Source organism: Notolepis coatsorum, assembly GCF_963971535.1.
Source record: "Notolepis coatsorum genome assembly, chromosome: 4".
Taxonomy (NCBI): Eukaryota; Metazoa; Chordata; class Actinopteri; order Aulopiformes; family Paralepididae; genus Notolepis; species Notolepis coatsorum.
The window spans coordinates 78,625,344-78,641,839 of record NC_140168.1 but is presented as its reverse complement, the minus strand read 5'-3'; the positions used below and the strand labels follow the sequence as shown (position 1 = coordinate 78,641,839).

General features: G+C 44.8%; 1 protein-coding gene across 2 annotated transcripts in view; it reads left to right on the top strand.

Annotated features, from left to right (window-relative positions):
- The window catches only part of LOC311227769 (uncharacterized protein), a 77,228-nt gene that overhangs the window by 50,972 nt on the left and 9,760 nt on the right, over window positions 1–16,496 (top strand). For both annotated transcript variants that reach the window (XR_014619623.1, XM_084313556.1), the window contains exons 9-14: window positions 1,554–1,695; window positions 2,603–2,720; window positions 3,035–3,486; window positions 3,681–4,973; window positions 8,529–8,618; window positions 10,119–10,233. Coding sequence is in view for 1 of the 2 variants with exons in the window: in XM_084313556.1 (XP_084169682.1) it covers window positions 1,554–1,695; window positions 2,603–2,720; window positions 3,035–3,486; window positions 3,681–4,973; window positions 8,529–8,618; window positions 10,119–10,233 (2,210 nt within the window). In the remaining variant the exon portion in view is untranslated. The remainder of the gene's footprint in view (window positions 1–1,553; window positions 1,696–2,602; window positions 2,721–3,034; window positions 3,487–3,680; window positions 4,974–8,528; window positions 8,619–10,118; window positions 10,234–16,496) is intronic.

The window sequence follows — 16,496 nt, the reverse complement described above, 5'->3', positions numbered from 1 at the left end:
GGGGTTCTGGTGATTATACGGGCAGCAGCGTTCTGGACCAGTTGGAGCTTATGGAGGAGTTTGTGGGGAAGACCAAAGAGAAGGGAGTTGCAGTAATCTAAGCGGGAAGTGACGAGGGCGTGGACCAGGATTGCGGCGCTGTTGGGAGTGAGTGAAGGGCGGAGGCGGTTGATGTTGCGAAGGTGGAAGTAGGCGGACCGGATGATGTTATTAATGTGGGAATGGAATGATAGGGTGCTGTCGAGGACGACACCCAGACTCTTGACCTGGGGGGAAAGGGAAACCAAGGAGTTGTCTATGGTGAGGGTGAAACTGGGGTGCTTGGTGAGTGTGGACTTGGAGCCAATGAGGACTACCTCTGTTTTGCCAAATTTCAGGAAATTTGAGGTGAACCAGGATTTGATTTCCTGTAGACAGGCACAGAGGGAAGAGGGAGGGAGGGTGGAAGTGGGTTTGGAGGAAACATAGAGCTGGGTGTTGTCTGCGTAACAGTGGAAATTGATGCTGTGTTTACGGAGAATCCGACCGAGTGGGAGGAGGTAGATAATGAAGAGGATAGGGCCAAGGACAGAGCCCTGGGGAACACCGGAGGAGAGGGGGGATGGATGGGATGTGAATGATTTTAGCTGAATGAACTGAGTACGGCCAGAGAGATATGAGTGGAACCAGTCTAGGGATGTGTGGGAGATTCCAATGGAGGCTAGTCGGTTAAGGAGGGTGGAGTGAGATATGGTGTCAAATGCGGCGCTTAGATCGAGGAGGATGAGGATGGATAATAGTCCGGAGTCAGCTGCCATCAGTAGGTCATAGAATGTGAACAGCCAAACAAAAAAAGTCAGATCTGAGCAATAAATGAGAATTGAGCGGTAAGTGTGAACATAGCCATAGTGTTCTCTTGACGCGTTTCTTCATACAATACGCTGCAGCGCCACAGCTCATTGACCACGTTGTCGTTTAATGAGAATCACCTGCTATGTCATTAAAATCACCTGTTGTTTTCCTACCAAGATGTCCACGATTCAATGTTATGAATTAGGGATGCACCGATTTCGGCCGATACCGATAACGAATATTAACATTTCTGTTATGGTCGATGACTGACAGATGTCGATTTGATCTGTATAAATAAAACACATTTCTATGATAATCTAATTTTGTACATAACATTTTTGTATACCGGTATACTGAAACAATGAAACAATGTTAGCCCACAATCCTGTGCTCCGTCGTTGTCACATGCAAGTAATGTTACCAAATGTTAACAAACTCTACATGGCCTGAACATTTTTAACACATACACACAACAGCCGCTAGACAGAGAAATAATCAGTTGATCATATTATCCCAGTTTTGCTCATCAAGAAAAAAAACATAGTCGATATGTTTGCTGATAATCTGCCCGGACCAATACCGATATATGGAAAAAAAATCACAGATACCGATATGGTCACGATATCTGGTGCGTCCCTACTGCGATCAATATGTGAAGACGTCCAGATGGTGCACAGTAGAGGGTAGAGGGGACAGTTTTTTACGTGTCTGTCTCTCTCCAGTATCCTCCCGTCTCCAGACCACCAGCTAAGCAGCGGGTTGCTAAGTATCCAATCAGCCCTCAGCGCCAGCGGGTCTCTGCCAGACCTCTCCAGCCTCCACCTGCCTTCCCCACAGCCTGCCACAGAGCACCGCAGCAAGCAGGTCTCTTCCTCACACTATGTTCTTCATAATAGTAATTCGTTTTATTTATAAAAATGTATATATTTATTTATATATTTCTTAAATAGAAATCTTTCAATTGGGCTGTTTGGGGGACTGGCTGTATGCTAATTCTATGCCTATGTTCATTTTATGCTATTTGCTGTGAAGCACTTTGAGCTGCAATCCATGTATGAAAGGTGATATATAAATAAAGTTATTATTAATAATAATAATAATAATAATAATAATTAAAACACTTGAATTAGAATATTCTATTTAAAAATATATTAGAATACTAATTTAGTTTATATAGACCTTTCTGATTCTGATTCTAAATAGAAAATGTATGATATAGACCCACAACACTCCCGCCCTCCCCCATCTCCCCCCTCCCACCCCACACTGCCCCAGCTCAACCACCCTCCCCAGCCAAGACTCCCCAACGACCCCACCCCCCAATCCCAGGACACCCACCTCCCCCACATCCCCAAAACATGAAGAGAAAATAATATTGAGCGTGAAGAAATTACAAATGAGTAAAAAGGCTAAAGTGAGTACTTTAGTGAGTACAAACAAACAAAGCAACAATAAACAAGTAAATAAACATATTTAGAAATAAATTCATTAATAATAATAATAAAAAATGGAGGGGGGGAACCATTTTCAAATGATATTTTAACTACTAGACATTAGTCCTTCCGTCCATATAGGTTTTATTGCCCGAGCGTCTGCATCACCCAATGAGGACAGAGTGTATACCGCTTGTTTGCCAACCAAGATGTCTCTAGTGATGATGTAATCAGAACAACGTTATGAAACCTGCTTGAAATAGACTGTTGACACTGTGTCTCACCTTATTGTCTGCCGCTAACCACACAGTGTGTGTGTGTTGTCCAACCTCTAAAAGCTACAGGCAGGGACAGCCACCCTGGGGACAACCTCTCTGGGGACAGCGTGCAGCACGGGACGCCTGCCGCAGAGCATCAATGACATGGGAGGACAGGGGGAGGAGTTTAACCTCCCAGGTGGGTGTGGGTTGTTGTTGTGGAAGTGTGTGTGTGGACACCTCATCTGCCTCAGAGACATACATCATGAGCGGTGTGTCTTTGTGTGTATATGTTAGTCTTTGTGCGTGTATGTGTGTCTTTGTGTGTATATGTGTGTCTTTGTATGTGTGTGTTTGTTTTTTGTGTGTACATGTGTGTCTTTGTGTATACATGTGTATCTTTGTTTGTATGTGTGTGTGTGAGTGAATGCATGCAAGATTAAAAAAAAATTATATTGTTTTGCTTGATAACTGTTCTTCGGTTTATTATCTTATCTATTCTTGCTTCCTCAGGTTTGTCAGTATCCCTTCAAGGCTCCCTTAGCAACCCCCTGCTCCCGTCGTCGCACAGCAACCCCAACATCCAAACATCTCTCAGCAGCCACTCCCTCCCTGCCTCTCTAAGCTCCGCCTCCTTGAACCTCTCACTCAGCAACCGTTCTCTGCAATCGTCCCCCAGCAACCAATCCCTGCAGTCCTTCCATAGTAGCTCCTCCCTCAGTAGCCAGTCCATCCAATCGGCAGCCAGCCTCTGCAGCTACAGCAGCGGGATCGGTGGATCTCGCTCTTGCTCCTCCTCCTCTCTCTGTGGCTCGCCGCGTCAAACCAGCCAATCGCAAGTGTCCCTGGCGAGAAGGCGGGCCCCTCTCAGCCCTCTGGTGGTCCCCATAGGCGGAGAGTCTCGCTGGCACCAGACCAAGCAGTTCTCACCTGTCAGCTCCCCGACTCTCTCCTCTATCACTCAGGTATAGATGTAATAATTCTGTTAGTTACATTTTAACAAGCTGGTGTATAACAAAACTACATTTTGTCATAGAAATTGTCAAATTAAATAATAAAAATAAATAGGGTGATTCATGGCCAGTTAAAGAAATCAGAAGGAATAATTGTAATTAAATTATCAAACACTGTTTTTATTTCACTCTTTTCCACCCCTAAGGGCGTCCTCTTGAACACCCAGCTGCTGAAGGATCCCAGGCCGCCTGTGTACTCTCTCAGTCCATCTGGTCAACCCCAGAACAAGGCCCAGTTCCTGCCCCAGACCCAGCTAGACACGTCTTGTACCCAGATTCAGCCAAACCCTCTCAGTCCCTCTCAGTACGCCGGCCTGCCTTCCCAGCAGCACCCTCCTCAACATGGTCTGGAACTCGGTCAGCTTCCTCCTCTCCATCAGCAGGAGGATCCTCACGCCAGCAGACCACCCTACCAACACGGCGGGCCGACGCACCCCCAGGTCCACGGTCATCAGAAAGATGGAGAGACGCGTCACTGTGAGACGCTGAGCCAAGACGAGCAGCGGAAACATCAAGAACAAGAACATATCATCTCACAACAACAACAACAACAACAACAACAACAAGACTCATATCAGCAGCAGCAACAGCCTCTGTCTCAGGAACTCAGTTTCCTCCAACCCCACCCTCATCAGAACCAGGAGGTGCCAAAGCTTCATCAGCTGCCGCAGATACACACCCTGCAGGACCCCCGTCAGCTGCAGACGGGCCCCCAGACACACCAACAACAACAACAATACCAGTATCATTCACAACAACAACACCCGCAACTCGGTCAGACGAGCGACTTCCCGCTCACTCATTATCAAGTGAACCGAGGGCTGAGCGAGTCGCTCCATCACTACTCAAACCAGCAGCATCCGCTGTTCTACCCGCAGCAGACGCACCCGAGGGATCCGCAGATTCACAACGCCCTCCAGTTTCAGCAGTTTCCACTGTGCCAACAGCAACCGATCCAAAATGGCCGAACCCCGCAGCAGCGTCTGTGTCAACAACAGCAGCAGCAGCAGATCCAAGATGGTGGACAGTTTCAGCTATATCAATTGTGCCAACAGCAGCAGAGCCAAGATGGCAGACAGTTTCACCAGTATCAACTATGCCAACAGCAACAAGCGCAGCAGTGTCCCCAAGATGGCAGACCGTTTCTGTCCCAACAGGGCCATCAGTTTCAACAGCAGCATCCCGCACAGCAATATTGGCCAAACCAGGAGTTGCCACCCTACAACCAAACTTCAGTTCAGAGCCTCGACTTGAAAAGCCAGAGCGGCTGTGCGCCTACCATGCAGGGGGCCGAGGCGAGGCAGGAGACGGCGCGGAGACAGTACCAGACGCCGAACCAGCAGGGGAAGACCTGGGCCCAGCAGAAACTACAGGCTCAGAAGAAACAGAGCCAGCAAGCTGGGAGTTGTTTGGACACAGCAGCACAGGGTCTCTCTGATGTGAGTGTGGTTGTCCGCTTGGCCCAGAAATATGACTTCATGTTGGGGTTGTATTCACAAATCTTATATCTAAGAATACTGGTCTTTTTGATGGCTGTATAAGTTCAAGTTTTGTTTTATTTGTCACACAAATGTACATTACAGTGAAAATGCTTGGTTCTTCTGAGCCCCCTAAGATAATGCTTCATACAGTAAAAAATAATAAGGCCAAACACTATACAAAATATAGTACAACCTAAAGTACAAAATGCAAACAATGAAGTACAGAAATCTTTTTTTATTAATTATTTTTAAATGCAAAAATTTGGTAGGGATGTAGTGCAAACCGTTTTAGTAATACATAGATTAAATATGGTGTAGTGTTTAAAGTGTCTAAATAGATTTTAAGGTGAGTGTTTAAAGTGAGTGTGTGGATGTGTGTGCAATGAATGTAGATGGATGGATTATTGTTGCATAGTCATTGAGCATCCTGATGGCCTGGGGATAGAAGCTCCTTCTGAGTCTCTCTGTACTGGCCATGAGACTCCGGTAGCGCTTGCCTGACCGCAGCAGTGCAAAGAGGCAGTTGTTTGGGTGACTAGAGTCTTTGGTTATTCTCTTAGCCTTGGCCCTGCAACGCCTGGTGTAAATGTGGGAAGCCCACCTCCGATGGTGCGTTCGGCTGATCGAGCCACTCTCTGTAGTCTGCTGCGGTCATGTGGTGCTATTCCCAAACCAGGAGGTGATGTTACCAGTCAGGATGCTCTCTATTGTGCACGAGTAGAAGTAATTTTTTTTATTTTTTATTTTATTTATTTTTTCCCCTCCTTTTTTCGATTATTCTCCCATCCCACTGTTAGTCGTTATGCCAATTCCCAACCCCCTTCCTGGTTGTTGCTACTGTTGGTCCGGGAGGCCTATTCTTTAATCCCAGCCCAAGAGTGCTGCCGAGTGCTTCCGCGTTTTCCCTGATTGGCCACGACACGCCCCGCGGCGGAGCAGCAGAGCGGAGCGGCAGAGCGGTTGCCGCGGCATTATGCAGCCGTAATCCCCCCTGTTTTAACATCGACGGTTAGCTCAACTCGTTCGCCGCCTTGCTGTGGAGCCTGCGGTGCGTTGGTGACAAGTTCGAATAACTTTTTTACGTTTAATCATCTCTCTATATAAACGTGCATTCTTTCGCCGGTTAAGTTTAGGCATTCTTTCGGAGTTGGTTAAGGTTAGGGTTAAGTTTAGGCATTCTTTCGGAGTTGGTTAAGTTTAGGCATTCTTTCGGAATTGGTTAAGGTTAGGGTTAAGTTTAGGCATTCTTTCGGAGTTGGTTAGGGTTAAGTTTAGGCATTCTTTCGGAGTTGGTTAAGGTTAGGGTTAAGTTTAGGCATTCTTTCGGAGTTGGTTAAGGTTAGAGTTTGTCGCAGAGCATGGCAATAGAATGCCTGTCTGTCTTTCTTGACGCGGAGGCAGCAGCCTATTTCCGCTCTGCCGCACGCCGCGGTCACATGGGCGTCGTGGCCAATCAGAGAAACGCAAAGCACTCTTGGGCTGGGATTAATATAGACGCGTCCGGGAGGCCGGAGACTATCACATGCTTTCCTCCGACACATGTGCAGCCAGCCAGCAGCCAGCCTGGCAACTCGCAGACTCACCGGGAGAGTGTAACGTGTGGAAGGTCACACTACCTCCCTCCAGATCCTTCCCTCGCTGTGCAGGCGCCCCGACCGAACTGTAGGAGTCGCTGTTTACAACGACCAGGACCCACCCACCAGCTTTCCCACCCCTAACACTTCCAATTGTGTTAGTATGAGCGACCAGCCAAGCTGGTAGCAACGCCGAGAGCTGGGCTCGAACCCAGCGTCTCCTGCGTTGGTGGCGAGTGCCTTGCCCACTACACCACCTAGCCGCCCGAGTAGAAGTTCTTTAAGATCTTCTGACTCACTTTGAACTTCCTTAGGCGCCTAAGGAAGTAGAGGCGCTGCCGTGCCTTCTTCACTACACTGTCTTTGTGTGTCGTCCATGACAAGGCCTCGGATATGTGGACTCCAAGGTACTTGAAATTGTTCACTCTCTCGACCGGTGCGCCATAGATGCTGACCTCCAGCAACAAATACCGCGTTGGCTGCATGCTACAACAAAGGGGAATAATCTTCAGTCCTCTGTTTGCTTGTAACCATCATGTTAATTAAATGATACACTTTCACCGGAGCATAATGCTGACCATCCCTGCTGCTTGCAGGTGTCGCAATTAGTCCTAAACACGCGAGAGCAGCCCCACGAGATACTGTACATAACTGAGACTTCATAATGAAGGTACTATAACTTGTAGCAAATTAAATAATGTATAAATAAGAAATGCAACATAAACACATTCTCAAATATTACATTAGGCTTACAAAAACTTAAAGAACATATAAATGATGTAAACCATATAATGGCAACAGTTACAATAACTGTTAAAGGGGAACTATCTTATAAATGGCCTTTTTCAGTGTTTAGCATTGTTTCCTAGCTATGTGGACTTATATTAATATGATCTATGTCTCTAATTATCATATTGGCGCATTCTTCCAATTCTCCTCTCACAATATTCACCCTCACTGAACTGAGTCATCTGAAAATGTGATGATTTGTGATGTCAGAGAGACACCGCTGCATGATAATGTTCAGGCGGCGCAGTGGTTTACCATTGTGGTTGGAGCCCAGCCTCAAAACGGCTTAGGATCTTGAGGTAGAAAAATGCTGTTTTTGAGGACTTGATTAGAAATACAAAACAATGAATTAAAAAAAAAATTTAATTACAGAGGTGTTCCATAAACTCACAGGAATTGTGTAAAAGTGCCCAAATAGTGAAAGAAATAGTAAAATAGTTCCCCTTTAAGCGAATGTTAAAACCAATCATTTTTTTTTTTTTTTTTTCTTTTTTTTTTTTTAATATAATGCAGGACCTGTTGCAGAGGTCTTTATTCGGCATGCAACGACACTCAATGTTTTAGCGGTACACACACAGCGGTTAGTTTTTAGCACACACACCGGAAACACACACGCATGCATTGTCTCTTTAGAATCGCCGATGCGATTCGTCTCTGCGATTACCCATCCCGTCGTCCTTCCCCCCCAAGGGCAGCCGGGAGCAGACAGGCGTCAACGTGAGCCGCGCCAGGGGACCAATCCAAGTGCTCCTGTCCGTCTTCGTCAAGGACGCCACAGCGTTAGCGATCTGTTGTTGTGCATGTTTTTCCATTGGGTTTATCTTATCGGGGGGGGAAACCCTTGCGAGCACGGGGAGAACATGCAAACTCCACACAGAAAGGCCTGGGAGATACCCCACCTGGGTACCTGGCATCATGGAAACCTGGTCCCCAAGCGGGAATCGAACCCTGGACCTTCTTGCTGTGAGGCGACAGTGTTAACCACTACACCACCGTGCCACCCTAAAACTAATCTTAACTCTTAACTGTAATCATAGTTAGAGAGCGAGGAGAGCACTATGTGTATATGTATATATCTTACTTTGTTATAACATAATGGACTTTATTTAGATGTATCTGACGAGACTGTGTTGCCTCTCTGTCTCCTCAGGACTGTCAGCGTGACGTGGAGCCTCTGCAGCATCAGCCCTACATAGGTCTGCACCTCACCCCCAGTCAGACTGAGGCTCTGGCTCAGCAGGTATGACCCCTGACCCTATGACCTTCCTGTTAAATGAACCACGGTGCATTTAACAACGTTTTCCACGGCATCAGGGCTGAAACGAGTGCTGGATCTTGTTTGTTTTATTTTCTATATTCAGGGTTCCCGCTGGGTCTTAAAAGAACACGCCAACATTTGGGGAAATTAGCTTTCCGTCTTCTCCAGAGAGAGACAAGAAGATAGATACCAGTTTCCTCTCTGTGCGTTCAGTAGAAAGCGATCTGGCTGCACGTTAGCCTAGCTTAGCACAATGAATGGAAGCGGACATGACCGGTTAGCCTAGGCATTGTCCAACTAACACCTCTCCCGAAGGCTAACCGGCCATGTCCGCTTCCATTCATTGTGCTAAGCTTTTCACTTATGAGTTGAATGTAGTGGAGGCCAGCTAATTAAAGCAAATCTGATTTAGGAGCACATATGAAAGTGGCCCAAATCAGAATTGAAAAGATCAGATTCCATGTGATTTGTGCTGTTCACACTGTTAAGAAAACTGATCTGAGTCAACATATGAGCAACAAAATATATCTGATTTGGGCCACTTTACCTGCAGTTTGAAAGTCTAAAAAGTCTTAAATTTAATAATCAGAATTCTAGGCCTTAAAAGGGTCTTAAATATGATTTTGATATTTTAAAATGTATTGGATTAGGAAGTTACTTATATGTTGTGATAACTTCTCTGTATCTCGTTTAAATGTGTTTAATGTGTTAAATGTCCAGGCTGCAAAGTAAGTAGTATAGAGCATAACATTTGTATGTAGACTGTTAGTGTAGAGTAATCTTTTTTTATTATTATAATACATCCACAGAGCTTTTAGAAAGGTGCAGAATAAAAGCATTGCTTTTCCTACCAAAAGATTATTGAAAAATGTTTGCGGGTCCAAAATGAATGTTGTTGTTTACATGTTGAGTGCATGTATCCGCTCCCTACTTCCCATTTCCCCACGTGGAAGGCACCTGATTGGATAAATGACATGTTGGAGCTCTAGGGCGACATCTAGTAGCTGAATATTATCTATACAGCACCTTTAAAGACTTGAATTTTGCCATCTGAGCTACCTGACTTTCTCTATTGAGGCTTTTTATCCCCTAATAAATCAGTTCATCAAGCCTGAAATCGTCTGATAATATGACCTGACCGATATATCTCTGTCAGGCCCAAGTTTGGAATTCTCTATGATGCTGTTGCTGATCAACAAAAAGCACAACGCCTTTCATGACAACCTCACACTTAACCTATGACACCACCACGTTGAATCAAGTAGTAATGTAGAAAATGACCTATGTTTTGTTAACCAACATGTTAAAATATGTTTCTCCCCAAACTGCATGTTTTTCTTCCATCACTCACTCACTCACTCACTCACTCACTCACTCACTCACTCACTCACTCACTCACTCACTCACTCACTCACTCACTCACTCACTCACTCACTCACTCACTCACTCCTCTCTTCTCCTCTTCCTCCCCTTCTTGTCCAGCTGGGTCCACTCAGCAAGCTGCCAGTCTGGGGAGACTCTCTGTCCCCTGTCCCCCTCATCTCCTCTGAGAGGGACCAAGACTACCAGTGCTCCCTGCAGACTAACCTCCCCATGGGTAAGAACCATACCATGTCCCTGTTTTATGGAGAGGTTTATTATGTGTGTGATGACTGGGGTGATGGCGGCTGCTGAGTCTCTGAGGAATTTGGAGGGGATATTGTCATGGCCAGTGGCCTTGTTAGGTTGGAGGGTGCTCAGTTTTTTTAGTACCTCAACTGTTGTTACCATTTCAAGTTTGAAGTCGTCTTTGCGGACCCCTAGGTTTTTGTAGTAGGCTATGTGTTCTACCCCAAAATGCCCTGAGTGGGAAGGTAGTTTATTAACCAGTGTTGTGGCTATGTTTGTAAAGAAAATGTTTAAGTATTTGGCCACATCCAGCTTGTCTGTGATGAGAGTGTTTTCTGTCTTTATGTTTATGTTTGTAAATCTGGTTTTTAGTTTTTTGCTGCAGCCTAGCTGCAGCCATACCCTATACTACAGTCATACCATAATACTACAGCCATACCATAATACTACAGCCATATCATAATAATACAGCCATACCATATAGCCATACCATAATACTACAGCCATACCGTAATACTACAACCATACTATAATACTACAGCCAGTGTTTCCCCTAGGATATTTTTCAGGGGGGGTGGTAGGCCCCCAAAACTACTAGTGTTTTCGCGTGGCGCCGTGTCACGGATACGTGGTGTACTGTCAACAGTGTCATCATAGGCGCTCGCAGTAAGGCGGTTGTTAGTATCGGTGCATTTCTCTACACTGAGCTGAAATGAAACTATTGCACATAAATTAGGTAAATAAATATTAACAATATTTATTTACAACACATAAATTTACTTATTTACAATTATACATACAGTAGTGACAACACACATAATGAACTATTTACAATACAGGGAGGCACATACAACACTCACAACTATTTACAACCAGTGTCAGAGCGAGCGCACTCAAGTTGTTTGGAATTATTTATTTTTTTTATCCACTTTTTCTCCCATTTTCTATATTTTTCTCCCATCCCAATTTCGTATCATCCAATTCAACCCTCCCCTGTCACAAACGCTGTTTCTTGCCTCCCACAAGCCGGCTGCAATGTGGACTAAGTCATACATAGCACAAGTCCCCTCCGGTACTTGAGGTAACAGCAGTCGCATCTTTTCACCTGCGCAGCTCGATCTCTCAGTGGCGAGGAGTAACGCGTGGGAGGCTCACGCTGCCCCCGACACTTCCTGATTCTACTGCGCAGGCGCACCAACCGACCTGTAGGAGTCGCTGTCCACAACGCCCGATCCCCACCCATCAGTTTCCCACCCCCTAATACGGCCAATGTGTATTAGTATGAACGACCAGCTAAACTGAAAGCAATGTGGAGCGCTGGGCTCGAACAGGCGAGCCCAGCGTCTCCGCATTCGTTGCGAGCGCCTTGCCCACTACGCCACGTAGCCGCCCTATTGTTTGGAAATTCTGAGGGCTCAGAGTGCACACTGGACACTCTGACCAAAGAGTCAGTTTATTAGAGCGGAGCAGATTTTCAGAGTGAATTTATTAACTCACCTTAACTAGGGCCCTATGAAATCCATTTTTATCTTTTCCTGTTTTCGGTTTTGAATTTTCCTGTTTTCGGATTTCTCGGTTTTTAATTTTCCCGTTTTCGAATTTCTCTGATTTTATATTTTTTCCTTTGGATTTAACAAAAAAAATGATACAAAATTATGTTTAACTAAATTTAATAACAGTACATCTGCAAACAGTGCCAGTGTAGTTCAATGTTCAGTGCCAGTTAGGTTATGAGGTTTCTTTTTTCCAATTCAGTTCAGTTCAATGCAGTTCAACTGCCAGTGCAGTGCAATAACTAAATAATAATTAAATAGTTAAATAATACAAAATAATAATTTGTTTAAAAGAAATCAGAAAAAAACTGTAAAATGTAATTTATTTCAAAGAGATGTCCTTTAAAGGTGCATGCTTCTCCCCATCTCTGGCTGACAGCATGATCGTTAGGCCTTTGTGTTTTCCTCAGTGAGGGATTCTCTTTTGTCGGTCAGCAGCGTTTTGTACTGAAGCTTCTCTCTGTATAATTATTTTTTAAGTTTAAATATCAACATTATCTGGCCATCCTCAGTAAATAGTAAATACTATCAAACTTTCCAAAGACCAGAGTTGGGACGGGCATGCGCGCACACACACACACACACACACAGAAAGGGAGAATGGCTTATACGAACTATCCAGTTCATATATCAACTTATATCAACTATCCAGTTAGTTTTTATAGTGTAACGTTTGTCTACTTGAAGGAGAGAGAGAGAGAAAGAGAGAGAGAGAGACTGAGACTTGTTACGTGCGACGCTAGTCAGTCTCGGAGTTGTCTCGGAATGGATTTGGTAGCTTTTTTCTGCGTCTCCGTAGACTGTGCCGCGCCACCGTTTTAAAGTCTTAGTGAAGATTGATTTATATGAAAACCGATTTATGTATAATTTAGCTAGCTTGACAACGTTACTGTGATTAAAGCAAACTTTAATAAATTAAAAAGATTTAATAAAAAGATTTAAACATTATTTTATTATAACTTTTTCTGGAGGGGCGGGGGCGGGCAATGGTAGGGGAAACACCATACCCTATACTACAGTTATATCATAATACTACAACCATACTATAATACTACAGTCATACCATAATACTACAACCATACCCTATACTACAACCATACCATAATACTACAGCCATATCATAATAATTCAGCCATACCATATACTACGGCCATACCCTATACTACAGTCATACCATAATACTACAGCCATACCATAATACTACAGCCATATCATAATAATACAGCCATACCATATACTACGGCCATACCATAATATTACAGCCATACCATGGGTGGTTTTATGAAGCTGCAATCGTTACCAAAAGCATGTTTTATGTTCGGTAAAATACGACGCTGTGATCAATACAAAAGCATGTTTTAGGTTCGGTAAAATAGACCTTACCTTAGTCAGTAGGTACTCCAAAATGAATAATCACAGTAGTTCCATCGCGATCGCCATTAGTCGTGTGCATTGGGCATGGCTATAATACGGGAAACAATAGGTTTCAGGCGAGCAGATCGGCGACAGATAGCTGTGTGCTGATTCACTTTGAGGGGGATGGGATTCCTGCAGCCGGAGGTACCTCAGTACTGAAAGACAACTGAGAGACCCAGCTCAAAAGGTAGGCGATACTGCCACCTGCCGAGATTCGATCGTCATTGCAATTATAACGTAGGCAGCAGTGCCAGGGAGACACAGGCAGGTCTGCACGAGTGTTTAGAATGGGAATATCGTGAGCGGTCAGGTGGCGTAACGGAGATTGCGTTCGTCACCAACCCCGGAGCGGCTGGATTCGCCTGTTCGAGTCCAGCTCACAGCTCCGGGGTTGTCACCAGCTTGGCTGGCCGTTCACACTAATACAATTGGCAGTATTAGAGGGTGGGAGAAGCTGGCGGGGTGGGTCCGGGTCGTTGTAAACAGCGACTCCTACAGTTCGGTCGGGGCGCCTGCTAAGCGTGGATAGGATCTAAGTGGGATAGTGTGATCCTTCCACACGCTACGCCCTCTCAGTGAGAATCCGCGCTGCCAGGTGAAAAGAAGCGGTTGATTGGCTGGACGTGTGTCGGAGGAAGCACGTGGTAGCCTCCACTCTCCCAGACCGACTGTGGGGGGTAAGTGCGCAGCGACCAGGAAGGGGATTGGGAATTGGCATAACGACTAACATTGGGATGGGAGAAAATCGGAGGAAAAAGGAGGGGGAAAAAGATCAATAAAAGAAAAATAATAATGGGAATATCGAGAAATCTCGGGTTTGACGTTCAACCGTTGGATTCAAAACCCGAGAAATCTTGGGTTTGGCGCAGAAAGGGTTAAAGGGAAATGTCACCCACTCTTTCTCTGCCATGCTGGCCGCGCATCCTGCAGTCAGTAGGCCAGCTTTTCGTGACTTTTTTCGCGATAATTCATGATATTTGCGGAGATATTTGTATATTCTATATTATAGCTATGGGGAAAATGGTATGGCTAATTTGACAGACACTATTTGCAGTACAGCATGCAAAAAGGCGTTAGTTTCTACACACTGTAGTTTGTAGTTTATTACAGCTGAACATCGCCCATTTCTGAAATAATCCAGTCTTTTTCCATAGATCGCGAGATAGGATGCTTTATGTGCAATAAGCCCGAATCGTTCTGGTTGATTCCCTGAACCCCCAAATACTCTCAAATCAAAGGTATATAACAATGTACCTTCACAAAATCATCAAGGGGGGGGGGGGGGGGCGCAGGCTGTCTTATCCCAAAAATCCGATCGTTAGAAAAAGCCTCGTTTATGACCGGTACAGTAAGCCACTGTGATAGTTACATAAACATGTTCCACGTTTGGTAAAATAGCCAGAAGGTAATCCAAAAAGAATAATTCCAATGATCCCATCGGCGATCGCGATTACAAGTTTATATGTAATTACACGTGTTTACTGGACACTAGGTTTTGAGGCGAGTGGATCTGCTTGCGATTGCTTTGGAAGAGCTCCTCCCCCACAGAGCCAGTCTCGATGCATTCAATGACAATAATGCTGCCTTCCTATCCGAGTTAAAATGGTAGACGATACTGCCATCTGGTGATATTCGATCGGCATTGCAGTTCAAGCGTATGTGGCTGTGCCAAAGTGATTCAGATCGCTTCGGGCCAGTCTGTAGCATGGGGATCAAAGGAAAAATATCAAACGATCTAATAACGTATATATACGTGATTGGCGTTCAACGCATGGCGGGCAAACATATATACGTGGTTGGCGCAGATTGAGTTAAGAATTCACATGTGTTTTTTCAAAGAGCTCACAAACATGTCATGACTATGGAGCAGCTCCAGATTTTACATCCCAGTGACATCACCGATTGGATGGTTCACATGGGTGTGAATTCTTAAAATGGGTGAGGGCGAAGGACTGTGTGCAAAACGGAAGTGGAAGTGACCCCCGTATTCAACAGGTAGCATGGAAGCGATTTTTTAAAATTGTATTAGATTAAAATGTATTGTCATCATGATACAGCACAATACAATGAAAATTGGTTTGGCATCTAACCAGAGTACAAATGTAACAGTAAAGTGCACAGGTGATTAAACTGGGTATAAAATATATAAATACTACTACAGTAAGTAATAGTGCCCATCAGATGCATGTACAGAGTAGTAGTATTAATATGTACAGTGATACAGGCAGGGCACGAAATTAGAGCCCGCCACCCGCCAATGGCGGGCATATTTTAGGTTTGGCGACTAACAATGAGAGGTCTGCCCGCCACCTGGCGTGTAGTTCATATCGATACTCTTATTTTGAAAATTCTGTGCGGGTCTCATTTCCGCCCCAAGCGCAGCTTCAGTCATAATATCGATGGCTCCGGCAGTTAGCAACGTTCGGTTCATATGATACTCTTATTTTGAAAAAAAACCTGTGGCGGATATGACTCGTTTCTGCTCTGCTCGCTTCTGCTCGTATCAACACAGAGGCAGTCTGCTCTAGTCTATTACGGACCTCCGTGAGCTAACGTTACTGTTTAAACAATGACCCAGTCAACTATTCACTTTTAGTTTAATACATGAGGCATTGTCTAACGGTATCTAGCTGGCTAGCTACTGATAGCTGCTGATATCAACAAATGCTCCAGCAATAGTCGACTCGAGTGCATAATACCTCCATTCGCTCGGTAGGCAACGTTAGCTCACGTTAGCTCTATATGTCCCAGTAAACTAAATAGTTCACTGAGGCGTTGTCTTAACGTTATCTAGCCGGCTAGCAGTAGCTACAGATAGCTCCTGATATCAATGTCTTATAACATTGATTCGATGCATATTTGAGCTGAGGGCATGCTGAATGTGATTTGACCAAAGCACAGTATACCAATAGGGTCCAGCTGCAGTGCCGGAGAATCCTGGCTGCATCTGGAGGCTACTAAGTATACACACAGACAGTGGAGCTGTTTGCAGAGAGCGAGAAGTCACTTCAGAGAGAGAGAGAGAGAGGGTACAAATTTAACTCTGGCCTCTTTAAGTGTCTATTCTTCAATGTAATAGCTTATCTACTTGAAATGTACTGAAAAAAATGTATACATGTGACACAAAAATGTTAAGAAATATGCTTGGCGGGTAGAATTTTCCCATCTACCCGCCACTGGCCGGTGAGTCAAAAAGTAAATTTCGTGCCCTGGATACAGGTATAAAGACGCTATAGTAGTAAGGCATACTGTAGAACATGACATCTCAGCCCGACCGTCCACC